This window comes from Lissotriton helveticus, chromosome 7 (assembly GCF_964261635.1).
Source record: "Lissotriton helveticus chromosome 7, aLisHel1.1, whole genome shotgun sequence".
In the NCBI taxonomy this organism is placed as follows: domain Eukaryota; kingdom Metazoa; phylum Chordata; class Amphibia; order Caudata; family Salamandridae; genus Lissotriton; species Lissotriton helveticus.
The window spans coordinates 164,298,139-164,313,463 of NC_136068.1; the positions used below are offsets into that span (position 1 = coordinate 164,298,139).

Consider the following 15,325-nt stretch of genomic DNA (forward strand, 5'->3'; position numbering starts at 1 on the left):
TGTATGTGTAGATCTGTATTGCACTGGATATGCGTGCACATATATGTGTATGTGTGCACATGTATCTGTGTGTATTTGTACACATGTATACATGTGTGTATTTGTACATGCACTCATGTATGTGTATGTCTACAAGTGTGTGTGTACTTGTACATGTGTACATGTGTGTGTGCATATGCATGTGTATGTGTAAGCACACAAGTACACAAGTATGTGTATATGTGTACACATACATCTGTATGTGCATGTGCACATTTGGACTTGTCTGCATGTATGTGTAAATGTACATGTGTATGTACAAGTCCAAGTGTACATGTATATGTATACTAGTGCACATACACATGTATGTGCACGCATGCATGTGTGATATACATGTGTATATGAATGTGTTTATGTGCATGTGTACATGTACACATGCATGTGTACATATTAGTATGTGTACAGATATACGTGTATGTGCACAGATATACATGTATGTGTGAGTGTACACATACATGTGTTTGTGTACACATGTATGTGTGTATGTCCACATGTATGTGTTCGTGTTCAGATGGGTGTGTACATGTGTATGTGTACATGAATGTATGTGTGCATGCTTGTGTACACATAGACATGTATATATACACATATTTGCCCATATGTATGTGATTGCACATGTGTATGTGTAAGTGTAGATGTGTATGTGTACAAGTGTGTTCACATGTGTGTGTATGTGTATGTGCATATGTGCACACATGTATGTATATGTGTAACAAGGGAATTGCAGTGTCTCAAAGAAGAAATGATTTGTCTGGCATGCTGGCAAAGTTGTAGAAACTATCGAAATCAGATGTTCCAAGTTGTGGGATGCAGTATCCCTCAAGAATTATATAGAAATTGGCAGAATACCGTGGGCCTTAAGAATTCTGATTACACCAAGCTATGAGAATCCCCACGTGTTCTCACCAAAGAATAGATGGCTGTCAATACCATGAGTTCTTTGAATATGATCAAGCTCCTCATTAAATATGCAGAAATTGAGAGGGATTCCCTGATTGAACAAATTAAAATCATCAATGATCAAGTGAGTAAAGAGGAAGAACGGATAGGACTTTTCAGACAAGAATTAAAAACTAGGACGGTAAAGTATGAAGACTCAATAAAGCAGAGGAAGGCACACAAATTTGAGAGAGAAAAAATGATTTACCAGAGAGGGTAGATCTTTCCCTTTGCAAGGAGATCATAAACCAAGCACAGATAACTGCTGGGAGAAGTAAATGAACTCAGACAACAGGTATCCCTCAGTTATCTCAGTGCAGATACGGGTTCAGAAGTAAAAGGTGAATGTGATAACCACGAAGGCAACAAAACCCTAAAGGAGCAGAAAACAGAGGAGTGTGGGACAAGGGAAAAGGAACTAATGGAGACTTCAATGGGCGAGTGACATGCAGCAATCAGAAGTGATAAATCATAACAAAATGGTAATTGATTTAACTGATATTCCATAATCCCCAGAAGATGAGGAAATATTATACCTTGGCCTCTCCGTCTGTCCTGTGTCAAATTTTAATTATGTTCAGTCAGGCACTGACTTGTTTAAATTTGTGCACAAGCTCAAACTGAAGAAACACTTTAGTATAAAACCCAAACAGAAACAGGCCATTACTAAGAAGGACATCCTACCGACATTTTGCAAGTCTCAGATTTAGATTTTATGAGAAATCTTTTAGCACTTGAAAGAGAGAGGGAAGAGTCAGACCCCAAAGTAGAGAATATCCAGTTAAGAGGGTATTGGAACTTGATGAAGGGAGAGATACCAGTTTTAAACCCAAGTCTAGATATATTCCACCATCCGTGCATGACAATATAGACGTTTTTTCTGAATTGATTGCTGAATTAAGAAGAATGCAAACTGTGTTTAGACATAGAAGGAGACATTTTGTAAATCAAAATGTAAAATTTAAACGGGTTATACAGAAATGGGAAGCAAAAGATGATTGTGTTGTACAAGTCTCAGATAAGGATGGTAATACTGTACTATGGAAAAAAGATATGTAAATGGAATAAGCCATCTTGCAGCTTAATGATCCACAGCATTACACAATAATTTCAAGGAGAGAGTACACGAAGGTCAAATACTTTTTCAGTCAATTGATGGAATTGAGAGATGCTGAAATATTAAACTGGGATGAATACAGTTTTTTGAGGACTGATGAACCTATTTTGCCATTATTTTCCCTTATCCCAAAGGTACATAAAGATTCAGTAAAACCACCAGGAAAACCCATTATAGCTGCAACAGAGAGTCTTTTTGAGAATACTTCCATCTACATAGAACACGTTTTGCCACTCCTGGTATGCAATCTCCCTTCATACATAAAATAAAAGACACTACTGAATTTTTAAAGATCATTTTTGATGTACCATGGGAGGATAGAATGTCAATGATGAGCTTAGATGTTTCCACTTTTTACACCAGCATAAGGCATTAGGATAGCCTTAAGGCAGTCCAACACTTCCCGAGGGCTAGATCACAAAAATGATATGCACATAACAACATGCTTCCCAAGATGATTGAGTGGTGCCTCGCCAAGAAGATCTTTCTCTTCAATGGCAAACTCTTCAAACAACTACGGGGAACAGCAATGGGTACCTGATTCGCCCCCAGCTATGCAAATGTGCATGTGGGCTGGTGGGAGGAGCATGTACTCAATGGTCCAGAGATCAGTGAATAGATGAAAAAAATCCTATTATGGGTCAGATACATTAATGGCTTGTCTGTACTATGGGAAGGGGATGATTGTTCAAAACAAACATTTGCTAAAGTCATTAATGAAAATACCATCAATTTCCACTTCACATATAAAACTGGTAGGACACAGTTGGTATTTTTTGGATGTAAATATATTATGCCATAGTTAATTTCAAATTAATAGGCAATTGGGAAGCAACTCGCCACTAAGGACAGTTCAGTGATGTGGGGAAGCCCATTTGCATAGTTACATTCAGCCCAGTTGGGCATGATTTAGCTGATATTTTGTGTTTACATAAATATCTTTTGTTTAACTAAAGGTCTTAGAGATAGCGGAAAAACTATACAGCATGCAGCAGTTGCTATCCCGAATTCAAGCATGTATTACAACTGTGAGAATTTGATTATGAGCTTTCAATACCTGAATGGCCAGTTCATAATTCTTATGCAAGCAACTAGACTTTGTAACCGGGAAATTCCAAAAGGCAGTTTGGTGTACTGTATTAAAGAGGATTTGTTAATGGAGAAGGTGGTCATTCCAAAATGGCGCAATATTAGGCATTATGTCCTTTGTTTATGTCATGCAAGTGTCAGCACAGGTTTGTTTGTATATAATGCACACCGTGAGTAACGGTCAGCGTGGTACACGGCGAAACACGTTGACGAGTACTGCACAGAGCCTGAATAAATTTAGAAATGAAAAACTCACCACGTAGTACCGAGACTTTCTTTGAAAATTTGGGAAGTCACTGAGTTCGATTTTAACAGTGCTCTGCGTAGCACTGTCCTATGGCATCACCCGCGTTCAGGAGCCCACAGGCAATACGCTATTCCAGTGTTTGACGTACATGTGTACGTGTCCCCGTACAAGTGTGTGTGTATGTAAGCGTGTATGTGTACATGTGCATACACATAGGTGTGTACGCACGTGTGTGTACATGTGTGTGGACCACTCACTGTTGGTGTCTTCTTGTCCTTGTTAAACAAACTCTTTTCCATAGGTTGTGGGTTAGACTCTAGACAGGTTTATGTCCTATGAACCTCAAGCAGGCCTTGTGAATGTTTTCAGTGGTTCATTGTGCTTTAGCTTCTGCGTGCATGTCAGTACCTCCCTGCCTGTGTCCTACATACTGTTAGCTATCGGTAGGCAGTCTTTTAGTGAATGTTCATAGGCACTTATAGTTATTTTATATTAGTTATTTTAATTTGCATGCTGTTTGTATAAGCCATTTCTAACCACTATACAATGGCCTGACAAATATTTTGGGTATGCTACGTTTAAGAGGGTATTATGTCTGAGATGCACAGTTGACAAAAAAACTGTGGATTAAAATATGGCCCAAGTAATCATCAGTGATATACCCTAAGTACGATGGGTGTGCCCAGTGGGATGTCCCTCACTCACTGTGCCAAAACTGCATAAGGTGCACTTAACTGATGAGGCACTAAGATTCCAAAAGTGATCTAGAGGTGCTTGTGTTCATTCATATTTGCCACGTGGGAAACTCTTAAATATACAACGGTACTTGTGCTCATGTTCAGAATGAGATTGACCTAGCAGTTCAAGTTCCACTTTTCCTATTGGAGTTGCTCGGTTCACGGCTGACTTGCATATCGCTGGATCCTGTCTGAGGCAGCACCATGGGGGAAAAAAGGATGGAATGGGATGTGGCCCCAAAAGTTACTAGTGGCTGAAATTAATTCAGGCATTCCACTCATCAATTTTTTTTAGAAATCTTTCTATTGCATTCACGACAAACAAATGCATTGGAACACAAGTTCAAATACAGTGTAGCACGAAGACACCATCAGGCAAAATCACACTCATCACTTTTTTGATCTTCTCAATGCCATGGCAGTCCTGAGAGGATGTGTGAGAAAGCAAAGCCTATCTCCGGGTAAGACTTGGAATTCACTTGGAACAGTTTATTGTGAAGAAGATATGATTATCAAAATGACATGGTGAAGAGGTGGGTCTATAACGCCCTGAATCTGAGACCGTAATTTTCTAATCTCAGGTCTAGTGCAAAGTCACTCCATAGGCAGGAGGAAAAGATAGAACATTGTAACTCATGTATGTAAACAGTAGGGTCATGAAGAGGGGAAACTAGATCTTCTGATTGGATATAAGGGGCAAACACTTTGTGTAGATGGTAGAAAGCTATTATGTTGACCACACTAATTTTGGTTCAAAAAGGGGGGTGGTGATGGACAGAGTATCTGAATTAAGCAGAATACTCCTACCCAGTCAAAAGATCAGGGCTTGATCCATCACCGTTTTTTAGCTCACTGCACCATCCCAGTTCAGAACCTGGCTACATGCAAATTAGTTTGTCCCTGACCCAGTGCATCATGGGAACAGAGCAGACCAAACTACCAAGCCAATTCTTTACTGGAAAGGAAACAAGCTTCCGGGGACCGGTTTCTGGCATTACAGCCGTCTTCGGCCCGGCTTGCTTGAATCCTGATGGTGCAGTGAGCAAGGGACTCACATCTGAGCATACCCTTCCACACTTGTGGTGGCCAAAATGATTCAAAAAGGGGGGTGGTGATGGACAGAGTATCTGAATTAAGCAGAATACTCCTACCCAGTCAAAAGACAGGGCTTGATCCATCACCGTTTTTTAGCTCACTGCACCATCCCAGTTCAGAACCTGGCTACATGCAAATTAGTCTGTCCCTGGCCCAGTGCATCATGGGAACAGAGCAGACCAAACTACCAAGCCAATTCTTTACTGGAAAGGAAACAAGCTTCCGGGGACCGGTTTCTGGCATTACAGCCGTCTTCGGCCCGGCTTGCTTGAATCCTGATGGTGCAGTGAGCAAGGGACTCACATCTGAGCATACCCTTCCACACTTGTGGTGGCCAAAATGATTCAAAAAGGGGGGTGGTGATGGACAGAGTATCTGAATTAAGCAGAATACTCCTACCCAGTCAAAAGATCAGGGCTTGATCCATCACCGTTTTTTAGCTCACTGCACCATCCCAGTTCAGAACCTGGCTACATGCAAATTAGTCTGTCCCTGGCCCAGTGCATCATGGGAACAGAGCAGACCAAACTAGCAAGCCAATTCTTTACTGGAAAGGAAACAAGCTTCCGGGGACCGGGGACCGGTTTCTGGCATTACAAGCTTGTCTCCTTTCTGGTGAAGAATTGGCTTGGTAGTTTGGTCTGCCCTGTTCCCATGATGCACTGGGCCAGGGACAGACTAATTTGCATATAGCCAGGTTCTGAGCTGGGATGGGGCAGTGAGCTAAATAACGGTGATGGATCAAGCCCTGATCTTTGGACTGGGTAAGAGTGGTCTGCTTAATTCAGACACTCTGTTCATCACCACCCCCTTTTCTGAATCATTTTGTCCACCATAAGCGTGGAAGGGTATACTCAGACATGAGTCCCTTGCTCACTGCTCCATCAGGATTCAAGCAAGCCGGGCCGACGACGCCTGAAATGGCAGAAACCGGTCCCCGGAAGCTTGTCTCCTTTCTGGTGAAGAATTGGCTTGGTAGTTTGGTCTGCCCTGTTCCCATGATGCACTGGGCCAGGGACAGACTAATTTGCATATAGCCAGGTTCTGAGCTGGGATGGGGCAGTGAGCTAAATAACGGTGATGGATCAAGCCCTGATCTTTTACTGGGTAAGAGTGGTCTGCTTAATTCAGACACTCTGTTCATCACCACCCCCTTTTCTGAATCATTTTGTCCACCATAAGCGTGGAAGGGTATACTCAGACATGAGTCCCTTGCTCACTGCTCCATCAGGATTCAAGCAAGCCGGGCCGACGACGCCTGAAATGGCAGAAACTGGTCCCCGGAAGCTTGTCTCCTTTCTGGTGAAGAATTGGCTTGGTAGTTTGGTCTGCCCTGTTCCCATGATGCACTGGGCCAGGGACAGACTAATTTGCATATAGCCAGGTTCTGAGCTGGGATGGGGCAGTGAGCTAAATAACGGTGATGGATCAAGCCCTGATCTTTGGACTGGGTAAGAGTGGTCTGCTTAATTCAGACACTCTGTTCATCACCACCCCCTTTTCTGAATCACACTAATTTTGGGTCAAGGGTAAAGATATCAGACAAATTGCTCTTCAAAGTTATATGCTTTTCCACAGGCGTTGGGGTGTGCTTAGTTCCTCCGGTCCAATGAGAGGGAATGGAGCAAGACTTACAAGGAGAAGGTTGAGTATATCGGGTTAACGGGAGCCAATTGTCTAACATCCTATGTTCAATCTTCAAAATGAAGTGGGAGAAATTGGGAAGGTTGCCATGTTTGACCTGAGAGGCCATGTAAACCTTAAATAGTGTGAGTGACAGACCTGAAGAGTTCAGCATTTGTTGTTGGCTACTTTAAAAAAGAATGTGCTCAATTTGACTTGATGTGTGCGGTTTTGTAAGAATAGCAGTCTTTCAATTAGCACCTGCTCTTCAACTGTTTAAAAAATATCTGACAGGTCTACTAGGATCATTGCAGCCACAAAGTCCTCCTCTGTACCTGAGAAGTGTGAGGCCTGACAAAAAAAAACAGTTTCAAGTGCCTTTGTCGCACAAGGTATGCCCGAGATGGGTTTATAATTGAAGGTTATTAGCTTTATACTGGGCTTGCGGTGATTCCATTTAAGATAGGCGTGATGACTGCATGATTGAGGGCTTGCAGATGGAGACATGGAATACACTAAAGATGTTGAAGGAGGTGCAGGAGGCCTAGGGGGATGGCAGTGGTATAGCACAAGTGCCATGGACCCTAATGCATGGGGGAACAATGGAACTCCCAGGCCCTGGTTGAGTAGTAAAACACAGCTATAATTGGAGCTCAGTGGGCCCCTCACATGCCTGGGTCCCAGTGCTACTTCACTTGCTGCACAACTGGTAGCTATGCCACTAATTGATGACTTTTCATTACAAATATTCCACGAGGTGAGGATGTTTAGAAAGCGATGTGAATTGTGTCAAATTTAGAGATGCACAGAGAGGGCTTGTACATGAGGGTGTGGGAAAGGATGTTCAAAGATGTTACTTTGTGACTCAGTGGGAAGAATGTGAGGCTTGAAGCTTGCATTAAAGGGATGATATAAACCAGCTAAGGAGTGTTGGTGCCCTAAACTCTGCTTAGAAGCCTGCACGCGCCAAGCACAAAAACAGCTTTTTCAGCGCCTCTTTAATCCACCGCCAGACACTTCCTGCCCCTTTGTCTTACTCTTGCTGCAGATTCTTTTTTCCTTCCTTTGTGATGGTTTCTCATCTTTCTCTTCGTTCTTCTTTCCCCATTGCATGTTATTCTCTCTTTTGCTCTCCGTAAATGTTTGATGAATAAAAATAAGTGCCAGTCTCAAAAAAGGAGACTACCATCTTGAATTAAGCCCTGGTCGTCACACACTTAGGAAATTAAGTAGTATGACACCAGAATATCTGTTTCAGAATATCTTTGACATGATTACATCGCCCATTAGCATTAATATTAGAAAATAAACACCCAAGGGGACAATGTTTTTGGAAACAATACTTAGGACATGATATTCACGTCAAAAGATATGTCTGACACCAACAATCAGACACACAACCGTTACGTAGAATAAAGTGCAAAGTATGATAAGTTAATTTTGTCCATTAAAAATAGTGGAACACATTTTCTTATTTTTAGGTATATATTTTAAAATACTAAAATGATAAATGCTGTAGGTATTTTTGGGGAATTTTACTCCAGAAATTAGGCTGACTTGGATACTCTGAGAGAAGACTGAGGCTCCAGTCTACATCTAATCACCTTCTGCCTTCACTGTACTTGTTTTCAAAGAGGACGCTGTTCCAAAGTGTTGGAAAATAGCCTTCTCTGAAGGGACACCGCAAACTCTTTGCCTTCCTCCTCTCCTTTTTGCTGTATTCTTTTTTGTTGGCTTAAGGTCTCTGTGCGCTTTATCACTTCTAACTAGTGCTAAAGTGCTTGTGCTCCCTCCCTAAAATGTGGCAGCACTGGCTTATCCACAATTGGCATACATGATATACCTATAAGTCCCTAGTACAGTGCACTACATGTGCCCAGGGCCTGTAAATTAAATGTTACTAGTGGGCTTGCAGCACTGATTGTGCCACCCACGTATGTAGCCCTTTAAATATGTCTCAGGCCACCCACTGCAGAGCCTGTGCGTGCAGTTTACCCTGCTATGCCAACTTTTCATTTAAAACCACTTGCAAAACCTTAAGTTCCCCTTTGATTACATATAAGTCACCACTAAGGCAGGCCTAGGTAGCCCATAGGGCAGAGAGCTGTGTAATCAAATGGTAGGCCACATACTTTTATGTTTTGCATATCCTGGTAGTGAAAAACATTCAAATTTGTTTTTGACTACTGTCAGGCCTAACCCCTCTCATATGATAACATTTGGGGGTTCCTTATTACTCTTAATTAGTTGTAATTCCTGATTGAGGGGAAGTCGCTCTATCATGTTTTATACCTATGGATTTCTAATATTAAATCATCTTTAATGATAAAGTCGATTTTATCATTACAACTTTGAAAATGCCATTTTTAGAAAGTTGTACAAAAGGTTTTTTTTTAGCTAATGAACTCCTTCACCACCCCCTTTTGTACCCCATTTTTAGAAAGTTGGCATTTTCCTGCTCTTAGCACGTTTTGTGCCTGCAGCCAGTCTCTGATCAGCCTGGGGTGGGTGACAGCTGGACTTTGTGTATTACCTCTAGACAGCCACACACAAAGGTAACTTAGGTGTGACTTGATGGATCTTCCTGGGAAGATGAGAGGGAGGAGCTGGGCATAGCCTCACACTTTTACCTGAATAGGCTGTGGTCTGTCCACACACAAATGGATGTATACCCCCCCTGTAGTGAGTCTAGAGCCAGACACGAAGGGAGGACCTTCATGCACTTCAAAGACCCTCCCTTGAAGTCATTCCAACTTCAAAGGTACAACTGGCTATAAGTAATGGGTCTCTACCCCACCAAGCAAATACACTTCTAGACCTGAGGATACCCTGCCAAGAAGGAGGACTGCTGGCTGAAGCACTGCTACTCTGATGGGATGCTGCTCTGGAAGAACTGCTTTCTGCTGTGCTGAGCTGCTGCCTCTTCCCCTGGGTGAGAAGACTGGATCTCCCTCTCTTGTCCCCAGAAACCAGAGTGATTCCAAGGGTTAGTTAGCTAGTCTCCTGATCTGAAGTCTCAGGGACACAAAAGACTTCAACTCACCCTGTCCTCACACCTAGGACAATTGGAAGTGGGCCAGAGGTGTGCTGCTACAGCACCAAGGGCATCCTTTGCAGAGAGAGCAGAATCTATGCATCGTAGCCATTGCGGGTGCAGGACTCGCGCATCACATTTGAAACCAGCGCATCTCCATTGGAACTGCCAGATCAGAACCACCACATCACCGCCACTGAAGAGAGACGATTGATATAGCTCCTCAACTGTGTGAAGAAACCCAGTGCATCGGCTTCGGAACCATTGCATTTTGAAGCGGCACATCATCTTTGGAACTGGCACATCGCCATGGTTGCATGGAGAAACTCGAAACATTACCTCGAAAGTGGGATCAACACTGACGCATCGCTTGACTGCACCCTGAAACTTCATTGTTGTGACCAGGATCAAGGTACTTTTGTTCAGCGGGCCTTGCAGGGTCCCTGTATCCAGCCCGCTCTCCATTGTGGTTGTCCTCAACTTTGACTTTGTCCCGGTTCAGTGCGACCGGATGTCCCAAATAGGTGCTTAATGCTTCTCACAGCTATTTTCACATTTACTCTTTAAAAATTCATTACTCGACTTCTACTCATTAGATTTTTGTCTATTTGGTCTAGTTTTATTTATAAAATTTTGTTCTATTTTCTAACCTGGTGTGGAGTCTTTTTGTGGTGTTTTCACAGTTTTACTGTTTGAAGAGTCACACAAATACTTTACAAATTTACTATTAAGGCTGACTGCTCTGTGTCAAGTTACCAAAGGGTGAGCACAGGATAATTTCGATATGTTGTGACTTACCCTGACTGGAATTAGGGTTCCTCACTGGACAGGGTGTAAACCTCGGCCAACAAAAAACCCGATTTCTAACACAAGCTTATCAGCAGAGCCTGACTCTGCAGCTTGAGAGCTCGCCATTTATTGTGTATTTTTTTATTCCGGATTTGGGTAAAAGTACTTTCAAAGACCTCTTCCTGTATTCCTGGCTGGCTGGCTGCACGTAGGTGTGGTGATAATCAAACGATAGTTGCTAGTCTCTGATAGGGACACTATCCTGCCCATACCCCAGTCAATCACATGTTCTCTCATTTCCCTGGCCACCAATCTTTGCACTGCCTTTATGCAGACATGCCAACCCTCCCGATTCAGGCGTGAGACTACCGATTTGAAGGCTAGTCTCCCGCCTCCCGATTACTACAAGCAAAAACCCGATTCCTCGTGGGTTTCAGCTGACAGGGCTTGGTATTGTGTAAAGTGCTAATTCTTCCAACAAATAGTGGCGATGCAGGGGCTCTCGAAGGGGTGAAAAACCAACAAAGCGTCATTAACAAGGGAATCGTCTTTTAAAGACCTGCCACAGGGGGGTGGGGGGTGCATGCACTGCCAACAACCAGGCCAGTGCCCAACACTTGCATCACCCTCTCTGACTGCCTTATACTCCATGCTTCTGAAAGGTAAGAAAAAAACGTGCATTTACGTTTCGAATGTCCGATCCTACAGCAGCACACTTCCAAAGTCCATACATGCCGTTAACCCGATTCAAAGTCCCATTCTCCCGATTTATTTTTTTTAAATCTCCCACTTTGCTCTCCTGAAATGTTGGCATGTATGCCTTTATGGGATGTGTTCACTTCAAGCATGGATATTGCCTATCCATGCTTAATGTATTTCTGTTGCAGTGATTAAATTATTAAAAAAAAGAAAAAAAAAGTGCCGGGCCCCCCGTCAGGTGGCCACTGCAGCTTGCACCAGCCACTTCCCCTGCTGGCGATGCCAGTGAGAGTACGAAAACAACTACTAACCTCACACTCATTCAAGTGACATATCAAACTATTCCATGCTGCCCAAAGCTAGATGAATGTCTTGAATAGCAGGTATTAGTCATGTTTAATATATATTAAATTATTAAACAATTGTTGTTGTGCACATTTCAAAATTAGACAAAAGATGCCATCATGTGGTGGACTGTTATAAGTACTGGTGTTGACAAGCGCCGGTGCCAAGAACCGTAAACCACAGTCTCAAATTAAGCAATGTTCTATTTGCTATACTCTTGGCCAGTTTCTGTCTGGCACTGAGTTAGGGAGCCTCGCCAGTTTATCCCCAGCTCACTCCTTCCCTGCAGCCCGCTGCGTGTCCCAAGCCTGATTCTCTCTCCATTCGTTTAGCTGCTGCCCCTCTGCCAGTGTATCTATAATCTATCATTTCCATTAGGGTTTAGACCAGCCGTGGTAAAACAGGCATTTAGTTCGTGTTTTTCCGCTATGCTCCGCATACATGCATTCAATTAAACATATTCAGAAAAGATTTCGCACGTCTCTTTTTATCATCTAGAGGAACACAGGGCCCGAATCTTAAAGCTACTTGAGCACGTAAGGTTGATATATTGCAAATTTAATTTTGTATTAGCACAATTCCGAGATTTCAGTTTTGCACTTCTAAAATTACTTTACTTAAAGGGTGTTTTGCCTATAAGTAAATTTACTCCAGTAGATATGGAGCTGGCATTATTAAGTGACAATGATCTAGGAGTAAGCGGGATTGCACCAGGACAAATAATATAACGGTGGCCCCCATTAGCAAATCAGATAGCTAAAAAAGTGGAACATAGTTCCAAATTCGGCCAGTTTTGAACTTGTAAAGACGTGCTGGATGAGTATTTTGCAAGGTGTAGAAGAAGACTGCATGCATTTGTATTTACTGTAGGCAATATCTGTGGTAAAACGAGGGAAAATAACAGTGAAAACCGGCCCACTTTGCCATAAAACAGGCCCTAAAACTGCAATAAAAAACTACTTACACACTGATCAGTCAGATCTGTCCATCGGGCACTGCCTGATTGCCCTATAGTTCAGTTTGACCCTGGAAGTTAGCGAACACCGATAAATATTCACATTTACAGGTATTCCGAGGTAATATTATGGTCATTTCCTATTGTGGAAGAGTCAGACATTAACTCATTTGAAACAAGTTTTGTGATTTCCAAATAGGCAGAAATATGAGAGGTTAGAAGCCTGAAAGTGCAGAAAATCATTCAATGTGAAATCTATAATTGAGGGAAATTATATTCAGAACAGTGCCGGATTAAACCATGTGGAGGACCCTAGGCAGTCAAAATTTTAGAGCTCCCCTCGCAAATGATCTAATACCCAATGCACCAAACTGACAACTGCCAGAAGATGAGCTTTTAGGACACAAACGTATGTAGATCTGATGTCTCTGGTTTATGTACTTTAAGTTGTTAATGGGTACATTACATTAATACTGTGTTTTCTCTATAGAGTCTTTAATTTAAAGTTTTCGTTTCTTTGAGTGGATTCATTTTTTTCTCTTTTGGAAACAATATTTAAGAAAGCTTGATTGTCATTTTCTTTCAAGATCAAATCAATATTATTTAGATCCTTTGTTGCAGGGCCCATTAAAAGGATTAGGGCCCATAGGCCGGTGCCTACTTTACCTATTTGGTAATGTGGAAATGGTTAGACCCACCTGCTACATACGTACCCCTGGAAGAAAAAAAACAAATGCTGGATGACTGCCTAAAATGACTATTTATATTTTGAATTAGCTGACTTGCAATATAAGTGAATCAAATGTATAAAATAGTGGTTAAAATGTATTTACCAATCTCTTGGCTGCACTCAATCCCTTGCTCGTTCCAGTATTCTAGGCAGCCAGCTTTCTCCACCAAAGGAGGGCACCGTTCACTTCCGGTGGGTCTCTGAGTGATGTGTCGACTGCGCATGCGGTATGTTGATTTACATGGCTTTGAGCAACCACTCCAGCTGCTCCACTCAGACACACTGCATGGAAGACCTGGAAAAAGAGGCGTATACAGTCAGTAACTATCCTACACGCAATGCTTAATCTGCGCCAGTGGTTGCAGAAGGTGTCCACCTGCTTTAATTTTTGTGGGAAGGCATCAATTGTCATCATTAAACTTTATCCAAGGCTAAGAGAGACGGAAAGGGAAAAAAGAGACAAATCATTCCCCTCTTCCGTCCAATTGGGATTTTACCAAAAGTTAGTGGGACCATCAGAATTATAAATTGTGGTGTCTCACACAAAGATTTCAACTAGTGGAAACATTCCAGAATCAGTGTTGAATCACCCAATATTTTTAATTAATCTTCCCCCCACCAAGATTACGAGGACCCCCACTAACAGTAAATCTGGGATGAGGAAAAACTCACAGCCACCTGTAATGAAACCCACATTGTTGACTTTTGTATGTATGGGGCGGCACTCAGCTGTTGGTAAGCCCCAAGACGAAATCATTTTGAGACTGTCCAATCAGCAAAGACATTTTCATGACCTGTCTGCTGTTTAAATTTGGGGAAAATACATATAGATCAAAAACTGAAATCATGGTCTTATGATCAAAATACCCTAAAGATCTTTAGTCAGATTCACTAACGGGCATTTACTTTCTAGAAAAAGTAGCAGGAAGAATTAAAAAAAATGCATTTGTATCTTTAATTAAAGTAGTAGGCGTAGGTCTCCTGCATGTAGATATTCAATGAGCCCGAGTATACATATGCCTTCATTGAAGACCGTAATGTCCATAACATTTCTATACCCGACCCAAAGCTGCACCTTCTTCCCCTTGTGCTGTAGGTCATTTGGAGAAGGAGACCTACCAGATCCAGTAACTTACAGCATATCCCAGAGAAGAGGAAGAAGAACTTCACTGAGGAGGAGACATTGGTGAACTAGAAGGCTCACCTCAGTGTCTTTGGTGAAGTACATGGTCTTCACCTGCACACTGTCAATGGAGTGGAGGAGGAAGCCAAGTGGCATGATGTCAATGAAAGGGCGAGTGTTTTGGGGCTGGAGGTACGCACCTTAGGGACATCAAGTAAAAGTGGAAGGATGAAAGGAGGTGGGTTAAGGATATGCTTTTAAAGATGCAGGTGGAAGTTGTATGCCATGGTGTACAGATCAGGGTCCATCATTTTCACGACACAAGTATTGTCGGGGAATATATGATTATTCAACGATTTCAAGTTCCACGCATGCCTTTACCACGCGAATTTTACTTCGCATGTGTCTTTTGCACGCAGCATTTGACAACGCATGTTTTTACTCCGCAATCATAACGTTACGAAACATCTGACGTCCCATTTACATTTACATAATGATACTGATAGGCTACATGCAGTACGAAGGAAAAGATCGATGTTTTAAACAATAATAAACAGATTCCCTTACATTATATTTTTATTTTTTTCATAATGCGCTTAATTAATACCCTAATTTACAAAGTTTTGATTTATATCTTACCCCTGTACGTCTTTCACCATCAGCCCTTTCTTCCACCGACCACGGAAACAAGCGTCAAAACACGTCTATCAAAACTGATAACGGACTTCTATTATGACGTGCTCTTTTCCTTCAGCGTTTTGAGG

General features: G+C 42.2%; 1 protein-coding gene across 3 annotated transcripts in view; it reads right to left on the reverse strand.

The window, feature by feature from the left end:
- The window catches only part of LOC144768293 (somatomedin-B and thrombospondin type-1 domain-containing protein-like), a 194,070-nt gene that overhangs the window by 137,956 nt on the left and 40,789 nt on the right, over positions 1 to 15,325 (reverse strand). For all 3 annotated transcript variants that reach the window (XR_013598522.1, XM_078651850.1, XM_078651851.1), the window contains exon 2: positions 13,542 to 13,733. Coding sequence is in view for 2 of the 3 variants with exons in the window: in XM_078651850.1 (XP_078507976.1) it covers positions 13,542 to 13,733 (192 nt within the window). In the remaining variant the exon portion in view is untranslated. The remainder of the gene's footprint in view (positions 1 to 13,541; positions 13,734 to 15,325) is intronic.